Source organism: Danio aesculapii, chromosome 14 (assembly GCF_903798145.1).
Source record: "Danio aesculapii chromosome 14, fDanAes4.1, whole genome shotgun sequence".
Lineage (NCBI taxonomy): Eukaryota > Metazoa > Chordata > Actinopteri > Cypriniformes > Danionidae > Danio > Danio aesculapii.
In genome coordinates this window covers 54,360,459-54,385,404 of record NC_079448.1, presented here as the reverse complement: position 1 = coordinate 54,385,404, position 24,946 = coordinate 54,360,459, and the positions used below count along the sequence as shown (strand labels likewise).

The following is a 24,946-nucleotide window of genomic DNA, read 5'->3' as shown; positions in this document are numbered from 1 at the left end:
TACAGATGTGAGTGTTGACTCGGGCTCGTCCCGCTGATCTGAAAGGTAATTGTGTGTCTCTCCCGCTCGGTTCCTCCTCCGCGCTCAAGGACGAGGCGTCCAGCATCGGCCATTGTGATTTTCAGCAAATGGGGCTTCCTGCGGTCCTTTTAAAAAGCAGCTGGACGCCCTTTAGATGTGCCCTTGACAAGACGTTCAAATAGACCTGCCACTGTGTGTTATTGTGTTACAGGCACACTACACTGACACAAACACATACGCATACGGACACACACACACAGTCACACAGACACCTCCTCGCCCTACAGCTGGATGATTGAAAATCAAAGATATTATCTTAATGGCAGGGAGTCTGGAATGGACGATTATTTGTCTGGCTTTGGTTTCTCATTAGTGCATCTATTCCTCCTGTTAAGCAGACTCTTATTAAATAAAATACTTGCATCTTTTACTATTTAATTTTGCATCGATTGCAATTATTGTGCATTATTTTGCACAATACGTTGCTCCGGGTGTGTTTTGTGGTACATTTCAGATGACAAATCCACTAGAGGGCGCTGTCTACATTTTTGCGAATCTGAAACATGTTACTTAGGGTGTGTTTTGTTGTACGTTTCAGATGACAAATCCACTAGAGGGCGCTGTCTACATTTTTGCTAATATTAAATGTTACTTAGGGTGTGTGTTCTTGCACATTTCAGATGACAAATCCACTAGAGGGCGCTGTCTACATTTTTGCTAATATTACATGTTACTTAGGGTGTGTGTTCTTGCACATTTCAGGTGACAAATCCACTAGAGGGCGCTGTCTACATTTTTGCTAATAAAACATGTTACTTAGGGTGTGTGTTCTTGGACATTTCAGGTGGCAAATCCACTAGAGGGCGCTGTCGACATTTTTGCTAATATTAAATGTTACTTAGGGTGTGTGCTTGCACATTTCAGGTGACAAATACACTAGAGGGCGCTGTCTACATTTTTGCTAATATTAAATGTTACTTAGGGTGTGTGTTCTTGCACATTTCAGATGACAAATCCACTAGAGGGCGCTGTCTACATTTTTGCTAATATTACATGTTACTTAGGGTGTGTGTTCTTGCACATTTCAGGTGACAAATCCACTAGAGGGCGCTGTCTACATTTTTGCTAATAAAACATGTTACTTAGGGTGTGTGTTCTTGCACATTTCAGGTGACAAATCCACTAGAGGGCGCTGTCTACATTTTTGCTAATAAAACATGTTACTTAGGGTGTGTGTTCTTGGACATTGCAGGTGGCAAATCCACTAGAGGGCGCTGTCGACATTTTTGCTAATATTGAATGTTACTTAGGGTGTGTTTTCTTGCACATGTCAGGTGACAAATCCACTAGAGGGCGCTGTCTACATTTTTGCTAATATTACATGTTACTTAAGGTGTGTGTTCTTGCACATTTCAGGTGACAAATCCACTAGAGGGCGCTGTCTACATTTTTGCTAATAATACATGTTACTTAGGGTGTGTGTTCTTGCACATTTCAGATGACAAATATACTAGAGGGCACTGTCTACATTTTTGCAAATCTGAAACGTGTTACTTGGGGTGTGTTTTGTTGTACCTTTTGTACTTGTCTATATGCCCTTTAGATGTGCCCTTGTCAAGAAGTCCAAATAGACTTGCCACTGTGTTATTGTGTTACAGGCACACTGCACTGACACACACACACACACACACACAAAACTCTTCACCCTACTGCAGGATGATTGAAAATCAAAGATATTATCTTAATGGCAGGGAGTCTGGAATGGACGATTATTTGTCTGGCTTTGGTTTCTTATTAGTGCATCTGTTCCTCCTGTTAAGCAGACTTGCACTGCAAAAATACTTTTCTAACTTGCAGTTTTGGTCGTCTTTCTAGTCCAAGTATATAAAAATTCTTAAAGCAAGAAACATTTTCTAGACAAGCAAAAAAAAATGTCTTGTTTTCAGAAATAATGAGTCAAAATTGAGTGAGTTTTTTTCTTAAAACAAGCAAAATAATCTGCCAATGGGGGGAGGCGAAATAATCATTTAATAATTTTTGATTTGAAATGAGATTATTTCCCTTGCCCCATTGGCAGATTATTTCGCTTGTCCCATTGGCAGATTATTTCCCTTGTCCCATTGGCAGATTATTTCCCTTGCCCCATTGGCAGATTATTTCCCTTGTCCCATTGGCAGATTATTTCCCTTGCCCCATTGGCAGATTATTTCCCTTGCCCCATTGGCAGATTATTTCCCTTGCCCCATTGGCAGATTATTTCCCTTGCCCCATTGGCAGATTATTTCCCTTGCCCCATTGGCAGATTATTTCGCTTGTCCCATTGGCAGATTATTTCCCTTGCCCCATTGGCAGATTATTTCGCTTGTCCCATTGGCAGATTATTTCGCTTGTCCCATTGGCAGATTATTTCCCTTGCCCCATTGGCAGATTATTTCCCTTGCCCCATTGGCAGATTATTTCGCTTGCCCCATTGGCAGATTATTTCGCTTGCCCCATTGGCAGATTATTTCCCTTGCCCCATTGGCAGATTTTATCGCTTGCCCCATTGGCAGATTATTTCCCTTGCCCCATTGGCAGATTATTTCGCTTGCCCCATTGGCAGATTATTTCGCTTGTCCCATTGGCAGATTATTTCGCTTGTCCCATTGGCAGATTATTTCGCTTGTCCCATTGGCAGATTATTTCCCTTGCCCCATTGGCAGATTATTTCGCTTGCCCCATTGGCAGATTATTTCGCTTGCCCCATTGGCAGATTATTTCGCTTGCCCCATTGGCAGATTATTTCCCTTGCCCCATTGGCAGATTATTTTGCTTGTCCCATTGGCAGATTATTTCCCTTGCCCCATTGGCAGATTATTTCGCTTGCCCCATTGGCAGATTATTTCGCTTGCCCCATTGGCAGATTATTTCGCTTGCCCCATTGGCAGATTATTTCGCTTGCCCCATTGGCAGATTATTTCCCTTGCCCCATTGGCAGATTATTTCCCTTGCCCCATTGGCAGATTATTTCCCTTGCCCCATTGGCAGATTATTTCCCTTGCCCCATTGGCAGATTATTTCCCTTGCCCCATTGGCAGATTATTTCCCTTGCCCCATTGGCAGATTATTTCCCTTGCCCCATTGGCAGATTATTTCCCTTGCCCCATTGGCAGATTATTTCCCTTGCCCCATTGGCAGATTATTTCGCTTGCCCCATTGGCAGATTATTTCCCTTGCCCCATTGGCAGATTATTTCCCTTGCCCCATTGGCAGATTATTTCCCTTGCCCCATTGGCAGATTATTTCCCCTGCCCCATTGGCAGATTATTTCGCTTGTCCCATTGGCAGATTATTTCGCTTGTCCCATTGGCAGATTATTTCGCTTGCCCCTTTGGCAGATTATTTCGCTTGCCCCTTTGGCAGATTATTTCCCTTGCCCCATTGGCAGATTATTTCGCTTGCCCCTTTGGCAGATTATTTTGCCTGTTTTAATAAAAATAATTGCTTATTTTTGACATAATATTTCTGAAAACAAGACAAATATTTGTCACTCATCTAGAAATATGTGCCTCGGTGTGCATATTTGTGAAATGCACAATGCGCTGCTCCGGGTAGTTTCATTGTACGTTTCAGATGACAAATCCACCAGATGGCGCTGTCTTTAGCGAATCTGAAATATCTTAATTAACGTATGTTTCATTGCACTTTTCAGATGACAAATCCCCTAGATGGCGCTGTCTAAATTTTTTCAGATTTGAAGCACATTGCTTAGGGTGTGTTTTGTTGTACGTTTCAGATAACAAATCGACTAGATGGTGCTGTCTACTTTTTTGCGAACATGAAATGCGTTACTTAGGGTATCTTTAATACTTTTTTTTATAAAATACATGCAGTTTTGTTGTTTGTTTTGGGATTATTGCATTGTTTTGCACAGTGCATTGCTTCGGGTACATTTCATTGCACATTTTAGATGACCGATCCACTAGAGGACGATGTCTTCATTTTTGCGCATATGAAATGCGTTACTGAGGGTATGTTTTGTTGTATTTCAGATGACAATTCTACTTGATGGTATTGTCTGAATTATTCTGACACTGAAATAGGTTACTTAGGGTATAATTTATTGCATGTTTCAGATGACATATCCACTAGCTGGCGCTGTCTACATTTTTGCGAATATGAAATGTGGTACTTAGTAAACCACCAGAAACTTTTGTGTTTAATAAAATAAAGAAACTCCTAAAAGTTTGGAACCAATTGAGGTCAAGTAATTAGTGAGTTTTTGTATTTTTTTGTGTGTGTGTGTGTGTGTGTGTGGGTGTGTGTGTGTGTGTGTGTGTGTGTGTGGGTGGGTGGGTGGGTGGGTGGGTGGGTGTGTGTGTGTGTGTGTACCGTCCCTTTAATGCATGTAAATGTTTGCACAATTGCTGCGTGTTTGTTCTGTTTCCTTTCATCAGTAACCTCTGAATTGAATTTAGTTCTCCGTTGCAGATAACTGTTGACCAGATTGACATTGAAGCATAATTTTACACAATCTTTACAGGTCTGCACAGAACTTTCATACAATATAATGCAATAAAGTTCTCTGCAATAATCGCAAATGAGGGATTTGTTTAAAGGTGGCCTTTGACCTTTACCTCCAGTGTAACTCTCTCTGCCAAATATTTGATCAAAAGTACATATAAAAGCAACCCAGGCTCATTGGAGACACATGCCTCTGGCTGTTTTTGCTAAACTTACCTATACATTAATTTGCTGCAGTTTTTGACTAAAGTAAACACTTGAAAAATAAAACAACAATGTTCAAAGATCGTATAATTATAGAAACCGTACTATATGGATTAGGTCATTATTGGGGTGTTAAATAATGGAATAAATGCATGCAAACTGATGACTTTAGTAAATTTTATTAGATTATATCAGATTTCATCATATTTTAATACTTAAAAAAGTAATAAAAAAGTCCATGTTCATATACCTCATTGTAGTCAATTGTGAAATCAATTCCCAAGGGATTAAAAAAAAAAACCTCCAACCACTTATTTCTTCCTAAAGCAATAGTTTTTTATTTAAAAACATGTCACGACTTCAAAGTCAAATGGGTTGCGAATGCAGTTTCTGCTTGACTTTAATGTCTATATTGCTGCCAGTGTTTTATCTTCCTCTCGTTTCTTCTCAAATAAGTCAAGAGGCTTCCTATCTGTCACTTTGCACAGCTTTTTCTGAGAGAAGAAAGCGAATCTTTTCTCCATCTCTTAGCTGTTGATCTCCCATCACCTGCTTTTTTTAACATTGATGCCGAGAATCAGAGACGAGAACACGATTCCTATTGTAATGTATTCATTAAGCGTCAATTCCCCACTCAGTCTGGCTGCTGTGATGATATAAGCAGACGAGTGCAATTATTTTATTGCTCCTCCACTCTCTCTGCAGAATGTTTGATCTAAAGCTTCTCTTTTAGATGCACTCCACACAGTCTTTGTTAGTCCAAATATCACTATGCATCACTTAATAATCCCTCAGTATATTTAAATATGAAAAACCCACTCTCATCTAACAAGCGATGGCTAAACGTCTTCTTCATGAAGGCCGACTCTCCGTCTTCCTCCGTCATCATTAGCAGCTTGTTTTGGCCGAGCGCTGACCTCACTGTACAGTCAGGGTCAGGTTATCGGAGCACAGCCGGCAATAGCCAAATGTGGAGACTCGCTTTAAATGGATCATTTGAATCAGTGAGTTGGTAACTTGAGATTCACTCTGAATAGATCATTTGAATCAGTGAGTTGTAACTGTATATTCACTCTGAATGGATCATTTGAATCAGTGAATTATTTTACACCAGACTCACTCTGAATGGGTCATTTGAATCAGTGAGTTATTTAACACCAGACTCACTCTGAGTGGATCATTTGAATAAGTGAGTTATTCAACACCAGACTCACTCTGAATGGGTCATTTGAATCAGTGAGTTATTCAACACCAGACTCACTCTGAATGGGTCATTTGAATAAGTGAGTTATTTAACACCAGACTCACTCTGAACGGTCATTTGAATCAGTGAGTTATTTAACACCAGACTCACTCTGAACAGGTCAACTGATTTTTTATTTTATTTTTTATTTTTTTACCAGAGATTTACTCCAAAATGATAATTTGAATAGGTGAGTTGTTAACTAGAGACTCATTCTAAATGAATCTTTTGATTCAGTGAGTTGTTAACTGGACACTTGCTCTGTATGTATTATTTGAATCAGTGAGTTATTTACTGGAGACTGTCTCTAAATGGATCATTTGAATAGTGAGTTATTTAACACCTGACCCACTCTGAATGGGTCATTTGAATCAGTGAGTTATTTAACACCAGACTCACTCTGAATGGATCATTTGAATCAGTGAGTTATTCAACACCACACTCACTCTGAATGGGTCATTTGAATCAGTGAGTTGTTAACCTGAGATTCACTCTGAATGGATCATTTGAATCAGTGAGTTATTTTACACCAGACTCACTCTGAATGGGTCATTTAAATCAGTGAGTTATTCTACACCAGACTTACTCTGAACAGTCATTTGAATCAGTGAGTTATTTAACACCAGACTCACTCACTCTGAATGGGACGTTTGAATCAGTGAGTTATTTAACACCAGACTCACTCTGAGTGGATCATTTGAATCAGTGAGTTATTCTACACCAGACTCACTCTGAATGGGTCATTTGAATAAGTGAGTTATTTAACACCAGACTCACTCTGAACGGTCATTTGAATCCGTGAGTTATTTAACACCAAACTTACTCGGAACGGATCATTTGAATCAGTGAGTTATTCAACACCAGACTCACTCTGAATGGGTCATTTGAATCAGTGAGTTGTTAACCTGAGATTCACTCTGAATGGATCATTTGAATCAGTGAGTTATTTTACACCAGACTCACTCCGAATGGGTCATTTAAATCAGTGAGTTATTCTACACCAGACTTACTCTGAACAGTCATTTGAATCAGTGAGTTATTTAACACCAGACTCACTCACTCTGAATGGGACGTTTGAATCAGTGAGTTATTTAACACCAGACTCACTCTGAGTGGATCATTTGAATCAGTGAGTTATTCTACACCAGACTCACTCTGAATGGGTCATTTGAATAAGTGAGTTATTTAACACCAGACTCACTCTGAACGGTCATTTGAATCCGTGAGTTTTTTAACACCAGACTCACTCTGAGTGGATCATTTGAATCAGTGAGTTATTCTACACCAGACTCACTCTGAATGGGACGTTTGAATCAGTGAGTTATTTAACACCAGACTCACTCTGAACGGTCATTTGAATCAGTGAGTTGTTCAACACCAGACTCGCCCTGAATGGGTCATTTGAATCCGTAAGTTATTTAACACCAAACTTACTCGGAACGGTCATTTGAATCAGTGAGTTATTTAACACCAGACTCACCCTGAATGGGTCATTTGAATCCGTAAGTTATTTAACACCAAACTTACTCGGAACGGTCATTTTAATCAGTGAGTTATTCAACACCAGACTCACTCTGAACAGTCATTTGTATCAGTGAGTTATTCAACACCAGACTCACTCTGAGCAGTCATTTGAATCAGTGAGTTATTCAACACCAGACTCACTCTGAGCAGTCATTTGAATCAGTGAGTTATTCAACACCAGACTCACTCTGAGCAGTCATTTGAATCAGTGAGTTATTCAACACCAGACTCACTCTGAACAGTCATTTGTATCAGTGAGTTATTCAACACCAGACTCACTCTGAGCAGTCATTTGAATCAGTGAGTTATTCAACACCAGACTCACTCTGAACAGTCATTTGAATCAGTGAGTTATTCAACACCAGACTCACTCTGAACAGTCATTTGAATCAGTGAGTTATTTAACACCAGACTCACTCTGAACAGGTCAACTGATTTTTTATTTATTTATTTTTTTTTTACCAGAGATTCACTCCAAAATGATCATTTGAATAGGTGAGTTGTTAACTAGAGACTCATTCTAAATGAATCTTTTGATTCAGTGAGTTGTTAACTGGACACTCGCTCTGTATGTATTATTTGAATCAGTGAGTTATTTACTGGAGACTGTCTCTAAATGGATCATTTGAATAGTGAGTTATTTAACACCTGACCCACTCTGAATGGGTCATTTGAATCAGTGAGTTATTTAACACCAGACTCACTCTGAACGGATCATTTGAATCAGTGAGTTATTCAACACCAGACTCACTCTGAATGGGTCATTTGAATCAGTGAGTTGTTAACCTGAGATTCACTCTGAATGGATCATTTGAATCAGTGAGTTATTTTACACCAGACTCACTCTGAATGGGTCATTTAAATCAGTGAGTTATTCTACACCAGACTTACTCTGAATGGGTCATTTGAATCAGTGAGTTATTTAACACCAGACTCATTCACTCTGAATGGGACGTTTGAATCAGTGAGTTATTTAACACCAGACTCACTCTGAATGGGTCATTTGAATCAGTGAGTTTTTTAACACCAGACTCACTCTGAGTGGATCATTTGAATCAGTTAGTTATTCAACACCAGACTCACTCTGAATGGGTCATTTGAATAAGTGAGTTATTTAACACCAGACTCACTCTGAACGGTCATTTGAATCAGTGAGTTGTTCAACACCAGACTCACCCTGAATGGGTCATTTGAATCCCTAAGTTATTTAACACCAAACTTACTCGGAACGGTCATTTGAATCAGTGAGTTGTTCAACACCAGACTCACCCTGAATGGGTCATTTGAATCCGTAAGTTATTTAACACCAAACTTACTCGGAACGGTCATTTTAATCAGTGAGTTATTCAACACCAGACTCACTCTGAACAGTCATTTGAATCAGTGAGTTATTTAACACCAGACTCACTCTGAACAGGTCAATTGAATATTTTTTTTATTTATTTTATTATTTTTTTTTTACCAGAGATTCACTCCAAAATGATAATTTGAATAGGTGAGTTGTTAACTAGAGACTCATTCTAAATGAATCTTTTGATTCAGTAAGTTGTTAACTGGACACTCGCTCTGTATGTATTATTTGAATCAGTGAGTTATTTACTGGAGACTGTCTCTAAATGGATCATTTGAATAGTGAGTTATTTACCACCAGACCCACTCTGAATGGGTCATTTGAATCAGTGAGTTATTTAACACCAGACTCACTCTGAACGGATCATTTGAATCAGTGAGTTATTCAACACCAGACTCACTCTGAATGCATCATTTGACTCAGTGAGTTATTTGACACCAGACTCACTCTGAACGGGTCATTTGAATCGGTGAGTTATTCAACACCAGACTCACTCAGAATGGGTCATTGGAATTGGTGAGTTGTTTACTGGAGACTTGCTTTAAATGGATCATTTGAATCTGTGAGTTGTTAACTTGAGATTCACTCTGAATGGATCATTTGAATCAGTGAGTTATTTAACACCAGACTCACTCTGAATGGATCATTTGAATCAGTGAGTTATTTAACACCAGACTCACTCTGAACAGGTCAATTGATTTTTTTTTTTTTTTTTTTTACCAGAGATTCACTCCAAAATGATCATTTGAATAGGTGAGTTGTTAACTAGAGACTCATTCTAAATGAATCTTTTGATTCAGTGAGTTGTTAACTGGACACTCGCTCTGTATGTATTATTTGAATCATTGAGTTATTTACTGGAGACTGTCTCTAAATGGATCATCTGAATAGTGATTTATTTAACACCAGACCCACTCTGAATGGGTCATTTGAATCAGTGAGTTTTTTAACACCAGACTCACTCTGAACAGATCATTTGAATCAGTGAGTTATTCAACACCAGACTCACTCTGAATGGGTCATTTGAATCAGTGAGTTGTTAACCTGAGATTCACTCTGAATGCATCATTTGACTCAGTGAGTTATTTGACACCAGACTCACTCTGAACGGGTCATTTGAATCGGTGAGTTATTCAACACCAGACTCACTCAGAATGAGTCATTGGAATTGGTGAGTTGTTTACTGGAGACTTGCTTTAAATGGATCATTTGAATCCGTGAGTTGTTAACTTGAGATTCACTCTGAATGGATCATTTGAATCAGTGAGTTATTTAACACCAGACTCACTCTGAATGGGTCATTTGAATCAGTGAGTTATTCAACACCAAACTCACTCTGAATGGGTCATTTGAATCAGTGAGTTATTTAACACCATACTCACTCTGAATGTGTCAATTGATTTTTATTTATTTATTTATTTTTTTTTACCAGAGATTCACTCCAAAATGATCATTTGAATAGGTGAGTTGTTAACTAGAGACTCATTTTAAATGAATCTTTTGATTCAGTGAGTTGTTAACTGGAAACTCGCTCTGTATGTATTATTTGAATCAGTGAGTTATTTACTGGAGACGCTCTCTAAATGGATCATTTGAATAGTGAGTTATTTAACACCAGACCCACTGTGAATGGGTCATTTGAATCAGCAAGTTATTTAACACCAGACCCACTGTGAACGGGTCATTTGAATCAGTGAGTTGTTAACTGTAGATTCACTCTGAGTGGATCATTTGAATCAGTGAGCTGTTAACTGTAGATTCACTCTGAGTGGATCATTTGAATCAGTGAGCTGTTAACTGGAGACTCACTCTGAACAGATCATCACTTAATAATCTCTCTCTGTCGTTAAATATGAAAATATTTTCTTCATGAAGGCCGACTCTCCGTCTTCCTCCGTCATCATTAGCAGCTTGTTTGGCCGAGCGCTGACCTCACTGTACAGTCAGGGTCGGGTTATCGGAGCACAGCCGACAGTGAATATGCTATAAAGCCAGGGGTTAATGAACAGCCCAGCATGTCTGATCCCGGGTCTGCTGAATGGAGTCATCAGTAACTCTGTTTCCAAGTACTATAATTCACCCCCTGCTCCTGGTCCAGCTCGGCCCCCAGAGATCTCATTACCAGAGCTGCTCACATTAGCCCTGTAGTAACCTTCCACAACCTGGCACCACGTCAGCCTGAATAAGACTTCCAAAACGGCCTCCGGTCCAGCTGACGAGAAAAAAAAATCCCCGCAGCCCTGTGAGAATGAAGAATGGAAGTAAAATACTTCTTGCGTGGCTTGGGAGGAAATTGGACATTTGAGTGTCGTTACGCTGGGCACAAACACACTGAATTTTCCACCTCCTATCTGGGCTTTTCTCTCTTCAAACTGTTATTGTGGATGTACACTAATATTTTACACACTGTACCATAGTCACTCATGTTCACTCTCAGTGGATTAATGTTAACAAGCACAGCTTTTTGTCGGAGATTCACTCCGAATTGATCATTTGAATCAGGGAGTTATTTGCTGGTGACTCGCTTTAAATGGATCTTTTGAATCATTAAGCTGTACTGGAGATTCGCTGTAAACAGATCATTTGCATCAATGAATGGTTATTAGAGACTCACTCTGAACGGATCTCTTGAATCATCGAGTTGTTTGCTTGTGGCTCACTTTGAATGAATCATTTGATTCTGTGAGTTGTTTACTGGACACTCACTTTGAATGGATCATTTGAATCAGTGAGTTGTTTACTGGGGACTCACTGTAAATTGATGATTTGAATCTGTGATTTGTTTACTAGAAACTCACTCTAAATTGATCGTTTAAATCAGTGAGTTGTTAACTGGAGATTCACCTTGAACGGATCATTTGAATCAGTAAGTTGTTTAACAGGAGATTTACTCTAAATGGATCATTAGAATCAGTGAGTTGTTTACTGGAGACTAGCTCTAAACAGATTATTTAAAGCAGTGAGTTGTTTAACAGGAGACTAACTCTGAACGGATCATTTGAATCAGTGAGTTGTTAATTGGAGACTCTCTCTAAATGGATCTTTTGAATCACTGAGTCATTTCTGAAGACTCACTCTAAATGGATCATTTGAATCATTTTGTTGTTTACTTGAGACTCACTCTGAATGTGCCATTTGAATCCCGGGGAACCTTTGGCATACTCTTTTCAAAATACTACAATTTGGGACATACTAATTCTACTTTGAAATACTATTTAGGACGGATAGTAGGCGAATTGGGATGCAGCACCTCTCTAAACAGATTGTTTGAATCAGTGGGTTGTTTACTGGAGATTCACTCTGAACGTATCGTTTAAATCTATCAGTTGTTTACTGGAGACTCGCTCTAAACAGATCACTTAAATCAGTGAGTTGTTTAACAGGAGATTCACTCTGAATGGATCATTTGAATAAGTGACTTGTTAATTGGAGACTCTCTCTAAATGGATCTTTTGAATCACTGAGTCATTTCTGAAGACTCACTCTAAATTGATCTTTTGAATCATTTTGTTGTTTACTTGAGACTCACTCTGAATGTGCCATTTGAATCCCGGGGAACCTTTGGCATACTCTTTTCAACATACTACAATTTGGGACATACTAATTCTACTTTGAAATACTCACTCTGAATGGATCATTTGAATCAGTGACTTATTAATTGGAGACTCATGCTAAATGGATCTTTTGAATTATTGAGTCGTTTCTGGAGACTCGCTCTAAATTGATCATTTGAATCATTGAGTTTTTTTTACTGGAGATTCACTCTAAATAGATCGTTTGAATCAGTGTGTTCAACAGGAGACTCACTCTGAATAGATCCTTTGAATCATTGAGTCGTTTCTGGAGACTCACTCTAAATTGATCATTTGAATCATTGAGTTTTTTACTGGAGATTCACTCTAAATAGATTGTTTGAATCGGTGAGTTTAACAGGAGACTCACTCTGAACAGATCATTACTTATTAATCCCTCAGTATATTTAAATATAAAAAACACTCGTCTAACAAGCAATGACGAAATATCATCTTTAATTCTTTATTTTCTTTATCAACAAATATCTCCAAACACACTGAATTTTCCACCTCCTATCTGGGCTGTTCTCTCTTGTTATTGTGGATGAATTCTGCTGAACTGGGCATTTATGGACATTATATGTCATAGTTCGATGTGGTAACCATGGGAACATTTTATGGTGCAGTATGTATATTTTAAGGAACGTTATTGTGTTCAACATGAACAAACAATGAACAATACATTCATTACAGAATTCAGTCCTCTTTGTTAATATTATATAATGACAATACAATCATTCATGTTCACTCTCGGTGCATTAACTAATGCTAACAAGCACAACTTTTTGTCAGAGACTCACTCTGAATAGATCGTTTGAATCTGAATTGTTTGCTGGTGACTCCCACTGAATCATTTGAATCAGTGAGTTGTTAGTTGGAGACTCGCTTTAAACAAATCTTTTGAATTACTGAGTTGTTCATTGAAGACTCGGTCTAAATTTATCATTTGAATCAGTGAGTTGTTTACCTACATTTTATTACACACACACAGACTCACAGGCCACTTTATTAGGTACACCTGTCCAACTGCTCATTAACGCAAATTTCTAATCAGCCAATCACACGGCAGCAACTCAATGCATTTAGGCATGTAGATGTGGTCAACACGATCTGCTGCTGTTCAAACGGAGCATCAGAATGGGAAGGAAAGAGGATTTAAGTGACTTTGAATGTGGCATGGTTGTTGGTGCCAGACGGGCTGATATGAGTATTTCAGAAACTGCTGATCTACTGGGATTTTCACGCACAACCATCTCTAGGGTTTACAGAGAATAGTCTGAAAAAGAGGAAATATCCAGAGAGCGGCAGTTCTGTGGGCGCAAATGCCTTGTTGATGCCAGAGGTCAGAGGAGAATGGCCAGACTGGTTCCAGCTGATAGAAAGGCAGCAGTAACTCAAATAAGCACTCGTTACAACCGAGGTCTGCAGAAGAGCATCTCTGAACACACAACACGTCCAACCTTGAGGCGGATGGGCTACAGCAGCAGAAGACCACACCGGGTGCCACTCCTGTCAGCTAAGAACAGGAAACTGAGGCTACAATTCACACAGGCTCACCAAAACTGGACAATAGAAGATTGGAGAAATGTTGCCTGGTCTGATGAGTCTCCATTTCTGCTGACACATTCGGATTGTCGGGTCAGAATTTGGCGTCAAAAACATAAAAGCTAAGGGAATATAATATAATAAGGGGATATTTTCTTGGCACACTTTGGGTCCATTAGTACCAATTGAGCATCGTGTCAACACCACAGCCTACCTGAGTATTGTTGCTGACAGGATAACACACCATGTCATAAAGCGTGAATCATCTCAGACTGGTTTCTTGAACATGATAATGAGTTCACTGTACTCAAATGGCCTCCACAGTCACCATATCTCAATCCAATAGAGCATCTTTGGGATGTGGTGGAATGGGAGATTGGCATCATGGATGTGCAGCCGACAAATGTACAGCAACTGCGTGATGCTATCATGTCAATATGGAGCAGAATCTCTGAGAAATATTTCCAGTACCTTGTTGAATCTATGCTATGAAGGATTAAGGCAGTTCTGAAGGGGTCCAACCCGGTACTAGTAAGGTGTACCTAATAAAGTGGCCGGTAAGTGTGTGTGTGTGTATATATATATATATATATATTCTCCTGCAGCTATTTGACTTGACTAAAAGGTTGTTTTATAATGTGCTGGTTGGTGTGTGTGTAAATGTGTCGCTTAGAGACTGCGTGTCTGCATGTAGTTAGTTGAGTGTATCATAGAGACAGGTGTTGCATTTGCCAGTGTGACAGCAGCGATCATATTGCATAAGCTGCATACTTAATACACAGCACTGTCAGAAACTGTGTGTGTGTGATTGACATGAGCAAAGGCCAGGTGTGTGTGTTGAACACATCAGTGTTGCAGAGGCCAGTCAGTGTGTTAAAGAGGAATTAACATCGACAAGGAGACTATATAAACTAGATTATGGACTAGTACACAAATTCAGCACTTGAGTAAAAGTGTAGATGCAATGACTAAAGGAGGACTTAACTTTTACTGGGACTAACATTTAATTTAAAGAACAAAAGTATTAGGTTTTTAATTCACTAAAGTATTATGTTTTATAATTTGACGAGGGTTAGTAAATGGAAAAGAGGGTTGTCATGATACTGGAATTTTAAAAACGTCAATTTCCAGCTAACTTTTCTGCGCTGTTGTGTTGCGTTCTTAAACACTGCTGATTTGCCATTGTGTTCACGTGCTCAACAGAAATGACTGTGATTGGCCGTGAAGGTCATCAGTTCACTGAACTCACCTCTGTTTACTGAGTGTAAGCACAGATACAGGGACACTGGAGCGTTTCACAGTCATGTCGATCAGCTGGTTTGTCTAAAAGCTGACATACGAGCGATCTGCTGATGTATCACCGCTTTAAAACACTACAGTGTCCCTGTATCTGTGGTTACACTCAGTGTAGAACCTGCAGAACCACACACGTTTTAGGCACACACAATCTAGCACACACGATTTAGGCAAACCACATATGGTAACTAACTAACTCCTTAGCATTATCGCCACCTATTGAATTTCACAAATATGATTTCCCATTTCAGTCATTATTATATCATATTGATCATTTTAACATCTCTCCAGTTTCTGAACCCAAATTATGTCAATAAAAATAATTGGCTAAACACGTATGACTTTATTCACGTGTCCACATATGTAAAGAAATCATAATAGACCATCTAATTGTAGGATTAAGTGTAATAAACTAATTCTGGATCTTAATATTATCATACTTGGTTAAAATCACTTCGTTGTAACATATAAAAAGCAAGCAATAATGTGTCACATTAAAATGAATTACTATAGTTAATCATTTAAACAATATATAATATAGTTATAAACTGATTATCTTAACTGATTATCTGATTATAAACTCTTGATTATAAAGTCTTTTACTAAACTGTCACAGCTGTTAGTTTTATTTATATATATATATATATATATTCAATTCAATTCACCTTTATTTGTAAAGCGCTTATACAATGTAGATTGTGTCAAAGCAGCTTCACAGTAAATAGGAACAGTGTAGTTCAGTTTGTAGTGTTTAAGTTCAGTTATATATATATATATATATATATATATATATATATATATATATATATATATATATATATATATACTTATTATTTTTTGGGATTAATTATTAATAGTTAATTTGTTTCTATTGCTAAATTTTGGTTTAAAAACAATATTTTGCTTACTATAAATTACTACAGTATTTAATGTGGGAAATCATTCATTAAAAAGTTATTCGAAAATTAAGCAAATACACACTATTAAATCGCTTGAGTAAAATAATAACATAGTTTTATATATTCATTACATGTAAAATGTATTATTGCCTATATTAACTTGCTATTATTTCCTTCATTATAAATGAATCCGTTATATAACTTAAACATGTCCAATTTAGATCTTTTAGCAAGGCCAGCAAACGAGTATCTGCTATATTGACTCTGTCAGATAATAATGACTGATCATCCGTGATGACTGATAGAAAACTGTTCAGTCTATTATATTGAATGGCGATCGGAAACATCGCTCCCCATTCGCCCGTCTCGCTCGCAATATTTGTGAAATAAAGTAAACACTATTGTTTATTGTGTACAATATTTATTAACCATATATATCAAAATATATCTATGACAATGTCCAAGACGATGTTAATAACATTACCATCCGTCGTAACCATATATGGTTTGCCTAGATTGTGTGTGCCTAAAACGTGTGTGGTTCTGCGGGCCTGCCGCTGGATATCATTGGTGAGTTCGGTGAACTGATGACCTTCACAGTAGAGGTCTGCGTAGGACAAATTTTTTAGTCCTGCTCTCGCAAGGTTTTATTCCACACCCAACCGCTCCCTCCATATATTCAGCCTTTGTTCACCAGCTGCCAGACCAGCTCCGTCTGGCAAAATATTAGTTTGTGGATCTCCTTACTTCCGGGTGCTGCGATACTGCTGGTGTGTTCTGGGAAATTTTCTTACCCCTTGGTTTTGAGTGTGGTCTGAAAAATCTTAGTTCGAAGGGCTATTCACCCCTTCCCCTTAGCCCTTCTTCTTGAAGCTAAAGAGAATTGGGACACCCCTACCCGCGCAAAACAAGGGGTAAGGGGAAGGGCTAAGGGGTAGAATTGGGATCGGGCTTAAATGTCAGTTTTGTTTGCCCCTTTATGATGAGACATGAGTGCCGCCAAAACCTGAAGTTCCAGTCTTGTGGCTGCTGAAGTGTAAAACTTTAAGGTATTATCACATCACGCAAAGGGTAATGTTTCCCATTTGTGTCTATGACGCATGAAAAAGACTCCCATACATCAGACTTCCCTGATGTGGGTTTCCTGTTAGTGTCAGTATGTTAGTCTGAAGGATATCTATACTCTAGTGCGCTCAAAAACAGTGACAAACAGAGCTGTGATCAAAACGAATGCTATTGGCTGTTTTTAAAAAGGGGAGGAGCTACTGTATATCCTGCCCTGCCTTCATGTTTTACGTTACAATTATGTCACACATTGAATGTAAATGCACATTTTCAAAGTAGAGGTCTGCATTCCCGCGGCTGTACCGCGGGAGCCGACCAGATTTCTTTCGGCGCGGGAATAAATTTCCAAATAAAGCGCCGGAGTGGTCAACTGGTGTATTTTTGGACTGGTTTTCGGTTTTGTCCCCCCCCCCCCCCCCGGCCATTAGCGGGAACGGGTGCGGTGGGTAGAAAATGGAGCGGGTTGGGCAGCAAGACAACGAATGCTGAACATAAGCGGAAGCGGAAGCGGTCGGGTTCGGGCTAAAACCTGGCAGGTGCGGACGGGAGCGGGATTCAAAATTTAGTCCAGCGCGGATCTCAATTTCATGGCACTTTACTGGAGCTGTAAGTGCAGTGCATTTACACAACAGCAGTGTAGTAAAAACAGCAACCCTTTTTTTCTTTGCATAGCCAGGAAGAATTATAAATCATATACCAAATATTGAGTTGAAACATCACATGCAAATTGTAATATTGTTTATATGGTTTGTTTGTTTATTTGTAGTCATATATTTGTTTGTGTATCATTTGTTATTGAATTATGAAGTTTCGATTGGAATGTTATCACTCGATTGAATGGGCGTTATCCGCTAATAGATATGGGCCAGTAGGTGCCTCTGCATGTACTAGTAGGCTCAGAAGGCTGTTATCATCCATCCACATGGTTAATCAGCTGTAGATCACAAACGGCAGGGGCCAGAAGTTAACGAGAATTATTTATATTTATTCAATTTCCAGTTAATTGTGTTTTGTTAACGTCTACCCCAACCCCATTAGTATAGCTGATTAGCCATGTGGATGGATGATAACAGCCTTCTGCGCCTACCAGTAGGCGTGGAAGGCCCCTACTGGCCCATATCTATCAGCTGATGACATTTAAAGCGGGTGTCTTATGTAATGTTTTTATGTATATTGATCTTGCCATGAAATATCCATAAGTTGCTGATGTGGCAATAAGCAAACAAGCAGCTTTGCATACATTCAGCAGCATTGACCAAATGACTATTGCTTTGTGTTTGTGTGCTTGTAATTGTTTGTATTGTATTGCTGATTGCGCTGTGTGTGTTTCTGTGTGTGTTCAGTGGATGGAGGCTGGAGTGAGTGGAGTAAATGGTCTCCGTGTGGAGCCGACTGCAGCATGTGGAGGAGCAGGGAATGCACACAACCAACACCCGGCACCGGTGGGAAAGACTGCCAGGGCCTGGATCTGCAGTCACTGAACTGTACCAGCGAACAGTGCCCGCAGAGTGAGTACCAGCACCTCTAGCTCTTCATTAAAGGGGATGTATTATGCTGAAATAACTTTTATCAGGGGTTTAAACACAGTTGTGTGGTAACAGTGTGTAAATATATCCAGCCTCTAATGGTGAACATGAATTAATGTTTACAATCAGACTTGAGTCTGCAGAAACACTTTGATTGACATTCTCCATTTGTACATGTCATCAGAGGGGGAAAGCCACACCCACTAGTGCTCATCTCTCCCTCATTAGCATAAACAGCAGCCCTGAGTGAGAAGCAGCCGTCTGTCCATTAGCCATTAGAGTGTTTGAGCTGCTGAAGATAATGTCAGCATAGACTAAGAGGATTATAGATGTGGAGTTTTAGATGAAGCACAAATGAACAGCGACAGGAGTCTCCATAGACTGACTGAAGCGTGAAGCACACACTGACCAACGACAACATGCAGACCTGAGCGGCACTGACAACACAGCTAGTTTTACATCCCAGGTTGTATTGTTTATATTTCTTTAAAATATTTTTCCACAGTTCTGAGTTCATGTTTTGTAATTGATATTGCAAAGCATTTTTCTTTTGTCATTGAATTTCTTTCCCTGAAATTCTTTCTCATATATATATATATATATATATATATATATATATTTTTTTTTTTTTTTATAAGCTTTAGGGCTGCACGATATTGGAAAAAATGGACATTTGTGTTTCTGCGATATTCATAGTGATATGAAAATCACAAAAGATGACCTAAATGACTCTACATGTAAAGAATTCATACATCTACATTCATACAAAACATGATAAACACTTTGCAAGCATAGACCAGGGCTATTCAATTAGTTTGTCATGGGGGCCAGTTCATGAAAAGCATCCCAAACGGAGAGCTGGAGATATATGATTTGCAATAGGAGTGATGACACAACAGCAATTCAATTCACCTTTATTTGTATAGCACTTTTACAATGTAGATTGTGTCAAAGCAGCTTCACATAGAAGATTATAGTGAATTGGAACACTGTAGTTCAGTTTTCAGTGTTTAAGTTCAGCTCAGTTTAGTTCAGTTCAGTGTGGTTTAATAATCACTACTGAGAGTCCAAACACTGATGCGCAGCTCTACAGATCCCTAACCATGCAAGCCAGTGGCGACAGCAGTGAGGAAAAAATTTCACCAATTGGCGAAGGTGAAGAAAAAAACCTCGAGAGAACCAGGCTCAGATGGGCACGACCATTTCTCCACTGGCCAAACGTCTTGTGAAGAGCTGTAGTCCAAGCGCTGGAGGCTGTAAGCTGGACCTCAGTGAAGACTCGTCTGTCCCTGGAGTGTCTCATGCTCTCCACTCCTCCATGACCACCACAGCAGCTGCTCAGGATACGGCCTGGTCCAAGATTATGGAAACCTTGAGATCATCTCGTCGCTGGTCTTGGATCGAATCAGTGGCACTGCATAGTCTCTGAGGGCCTCGGGATGAGAATCCCCAGGTGGAAATGGAGAATAAAGAGAATAATTAGCGTAGCTGCTGTTCATAGTGTGTATTAAACAAGGTGCAGAAACCTGTGTGGAGCACATTCATGTATCACACCATTATGTGATGCACTGAGTGTATGCTTTACTAAACAGATAGGTCTTTAATCTAGTTTTGAATTGCGAGAGTTTGTCTGAGCCTCCAACATTATCAGGAAGGCTATTCCAGAGTTTAGGAGCCATAAATGAGAAGGCTCGACCTCCTTTATTTGACTTTGCTGTTCAAGGTACTACCAGAAGCCCTGAGTTTTGAGATCTTAAAGAGCAGTTTGGACTGTAGCGAGACTGAAGGTTGGTTAGATAAACAGTAGCTAGATTATTTAAAGCTTTTATTGGTAGAAGCAATATTTTAAATTCAATACGAAACTTAACAGGCAGCCAGTGTGAGGAGGATACAATTAGGGTGATGTGATCAAATTTTCTAGACCTGGTAAGAAGTCTGGCAGCTGCATTATATACTAGCTGAAGTTTGTTAATAAGAGCCCATATGCTGTATTTTTGCTCCTTAAGACACCCACGTTGGCTTTTTCTACATTAAAATGTTAATATATTGTATTTTGAAACTACATGAGTGCGTTGTACAACACGGCTATTTTACAAAAATATTCAAATGTATTTCAAAGCACAACAAAAGCAGTGCATTGCTGAAGCAGCCTTCTTCTACATTCACACACATTCATATGTGATGTTTTGAACTGCATAACAATTATGGCTGCAACAATTTTAAATTTTGGCTGACGATTATATAGTCTGAAGAATAATCATGGTTTCACGGTTATCACGTCTACTGTAAATTTAAGCTTAATATTAGCTAAGTATTTAGATTAACTGTTGTTATCATCTGCGTTCATACTTGCATAATCATTGATTTGATAATAATTTGTCTTACATATCTTTTGTTTACATTGCACTAAAAGGCACGCACAACACTCACTGCTACAGCGTGAGATGTTTTCTACTGCGTGCGCCTGGAAAGCCGTGAGCGCACAGTTCTGTTTTCGCGCATATTGTCATATGTTCTTACATTAGAAATAACAAACTTGCACATGGAAAAGACGTGATATGGGAACGGCCCGCTGCTATAGTTAATCTGGTGTGCTTGCGTATTAGCCTCGGTGTACAAGCTTGGAACTTTAAACTAGCGCACAGTTGGCAACTTGGCATGACTTTGTTTAAATGCAGCAGTTTGGTTCCGTGCAACAGAAATGTGGCATAGAGAAGCCTTTACGATTAATTAACCGTGATGAATTACAGCGCAGTTCGGCTAATCGGCTAATCGTTGCATACCTAACACCGATATCTTGCTTATGGTCGGTGGGGTCCAATTTCACTACATGGAAGTGTATGTGACAAATAAAGGCCTTTGATTGATTGATTGATTGATTGATTGATTGATTGATTGATTGATTGATTGATTGATTGATTGATTGATTGAAAAGGCCTTTTCTATAAACATATCCAAATGTTTTCGTCTGCCCGTGCCACTCACTTAATATCACTTGACTCACTGTGCTGCCTTCAACTGTAGCTTGTGCTGTCAGAAGCATGTCACTTTATAACTGTAGCAGGCGTTTTTCGACAGAACAAAATTTATATTTGATGTCTTGGTCACAATATTCGGAGGGCCGGAACAAATTGCCTCGGGGGGCCGGGTTCGGCCCGCGGGCCGCCAATTGAATAGCCCTGGCATAGATGAATACAATAGAACATTCATTCATTTATTCATTTTCTTTTCGGATTAGTCCCTTCATTCATCAGGGGTCGCCACAGTGGAATGAACCGCCAATTTATCCAGCCATATGTTTTATGCAGCGGATGCCCTTTCCATTTTAACATCAGGAAATTTAAAAAAGAGGCTGATTGTCTTTATATCACCCCATAATGACTAAGAGTGTCACGGTCCTCCATATCCTCGATTCGATTATATTTTCGATTCTATACTCACGATTCGAATCGATTTTCGATTTAAAAAAGTAAATGTTTTGTGGCGCCTGCGGAGATGCCCTGCCATGTTAGTCATGCTGCCGGTGGAATAATGTGGTATACGTACTAGGGTTGGGCGATGTCGTCCAAATTAGCATCGTACGATGTCTAATATGAAACATCGTGATGGACGATGGCATCGTCGTCATAGGCGGCGGTGAATTAATTATGAATACTTAATTAATTCATAGCAAATTAATTATTTGTAGCCTACCGTTTAAACTACCTGACCCGCATGGTCTTTGTTTTACCCATAAACAAATCAAACAGTAAATGAATAAAGATAAGCCTGTTAAGTTTCGTATTGAATTTAAAATATTGCTTCTTACATATAAAGCTTTAAATAATCTAGCTCCTGTTTATCTAACCAATCTTCTGTCTCGCTACAATCCAACTCGCTCTCTAAGGTCTCAAAACTTAGGGCTTCTGGTAGTACCTAGAATAGCAAAGTCGAGTAAAGGAGGTCGAGCCTTCTCATTTATAGCTCCTAAACTCTGGAATAGCCTTCCTGATAACGTCCGAGGCTCAGACACACTCTCCCAATTCAAAACTAGATTAAAGACCTATCTGTTCAGTAAAGCATACACTTAGTGCACCACTTAGGGGGCTTCCACACAGGTTCTGCATCTTGTTGATATACACTGTGAACATCAGCTACGCTAATTATTTTCTTTATTCTCCATTTCCACCTGGGGATACTCTTCCCGAGGCCCTCAGACTATGCAGAGTCACTGATTTGATCCAAGACCAACGACGAGATGATCCCAAGGTTTTTTATATCCTGGACCAGGCCGAATCCTGAGCAGCTACTGTGATGGTCATGGAAGAGTGGAGAACATGAGACTGATTCCTGTGACGCTCCAGAGACAGACGAGTCTTCGCTGCAGGCCAGCTTCCAGCCTCCGCCACTGAGACTGCAGCTCTGCACAAGACGTTTGGCCAGCGGAGAAATTAAAATGATCGTGCCCAACTGAGTCTGGTTTCTCTCAAGGTTTTTTTTCTTCACTTCCGGCTTTAGTGAAGTTTTTTTCCCTCCGCTATCGCCACTGGCTTGCATGGTTCAGGATCTGTAGAGCTGCGCATCGTTGGATTTGCTCTTCAGTGTTTGGACTCTCAGTAGTGATTATTAAACCACACTGAACTGAGCTCAACTGAACTGAACTTAAACACTACAAACTGAACTACACTGTTCCTATTTTACTGTTACCTTTTATGTGAAGCTGCTTTGACACAATCTACATTGTATAAGCGCTATACAAATAAAGGGGAATTGAATTGAATTGAATAAGTTACACACATAATTACCACCTGTCAATCACTTTTTCCGCGGGACTCGTGAATAGGCGTGAACAGGCAGAGTGATCTGTGTTCTTATAATGGCGTCGGTAAAAAAGGTGCACAACCAACAGGAACCAGCCAACAGTATATGAGGTGTTCGCTAAAATTACTAAGTACAAGTGTGAAAGATTGAAGCAGTCTCCTGACCCGCTGACTGCCTGGACCCGCTGTCTCGAGCACATGACAGTGTTTGTGCGTCTGTGTGTGAATATGTGTGTGTGTTCACGTGATGTGCATTTTCAGCAGTAGTGAGGAAGGAGGGCTGCTCAGAAATGCAAAACGCCAGTGTGGATGTGGATCTTTGTCGTTCTAAAATGCCATTTAAAAACTAAGACGTATTAGTGTAAACAGGACCGTGTGTATTTTTCGCGAGCGGATTTGCAACGGGGGCGGGACGGAGGATTGTGATACCGGCAACGTCTATCGGCCCAACCCTGATAAGCACATAGCAGAGCTTGCAAACTGTGTGTATTTTTTGTCGACAACGCGAACGTAAACGCAAAACATGAGGGCGTGGCAGCATCGACAATTCCATTTTTTGATTCGATAATCGAAATTGAGCATGAATTTCGATCGTGACACCCTTAATAATGACTGTGGACACACTATGCCCACACACAGTACTGTCCAAACAGCTTACAAAAGATGATTTTCATCATAGGTGCCCTTTAAATCTTAAAGCCGAGTTGATATCCTGAGTTTTTATGTGTGACTTTATTGCAGTGTGATTTAATAGCCTGTCTTGCAATTCTGGCTTGCGTCTGACCAAATATTCCCCAGAAATGTGACTGTATTTCTCAATTGCTGTCAGGCTTTAATGTTCAGACTTTATTATTCATAATTCAGATTCCTCAGAAATGTGACCAATTCTTGCAATAATATTGAACTCAGTTAAACCATCATTAGAAGTGATCAGAGCCTAATAACAGCACCGTCGTCTTTGTAGATCTTCTTCACAGCAGAATTAGTCTCCTTGATTTCTGTCGATTGCTGTGAAGCTGCTTTGTAACAGCGTGAAGCGCCATATAAATAAAGGTGACTTGATGTATTGATCATTAAATGTGATGTGAAGCTTGCGATGCATTACTGCGAGTCCCATTAACCACTCGACAGCATGGAAAGGGAAGGAAGGGCGCTCTGGAGGTCAACATTAACACAGTTTGTTTAGTGTGGACGCTTTGTGTTCCTGCAGGAAGGTCACGTTTCCAGATCACAGAGCTTAAAGGGGTCTGAAAATGTGTCCTGGGTTGAGTTCTGTGTTTGTTTTTTCGGCTCTTCTTTCTTTTAGAAAGATTTTACAATGTGTTGTTTGTCTGTGTTGTGTATTGATGTTAAATCTCTCAGTTGTCAATCTCCACAGCAGAAGGAAACTCACTCTGA

The 24,946-nt window shown here is 39.5% G+C and overlaps 1 protein-coding gene across 1 annotated transcript in view; it reads left to right on the top strand.

Annotated features, from left to right (window-relative positions):
* The window catches only part of unc5a (unc-5 netrin receptor A), a 480,707-nt gene that overhangs the window by 326,706 nt on the left and 129,055 nt on the right, over window positions 1–24,946 (top strand). The window contains exon 6 of the mRNA XM_056471872.1: window positions 18,567–18,731. Coding sequence (XP_056327847.1) covers window positions 18,567–18,731 — 165 coding nt within the window. The remainder of the gene's footprint in view (window positions 1–18,566; window positions 18,732–24,946) is intronic.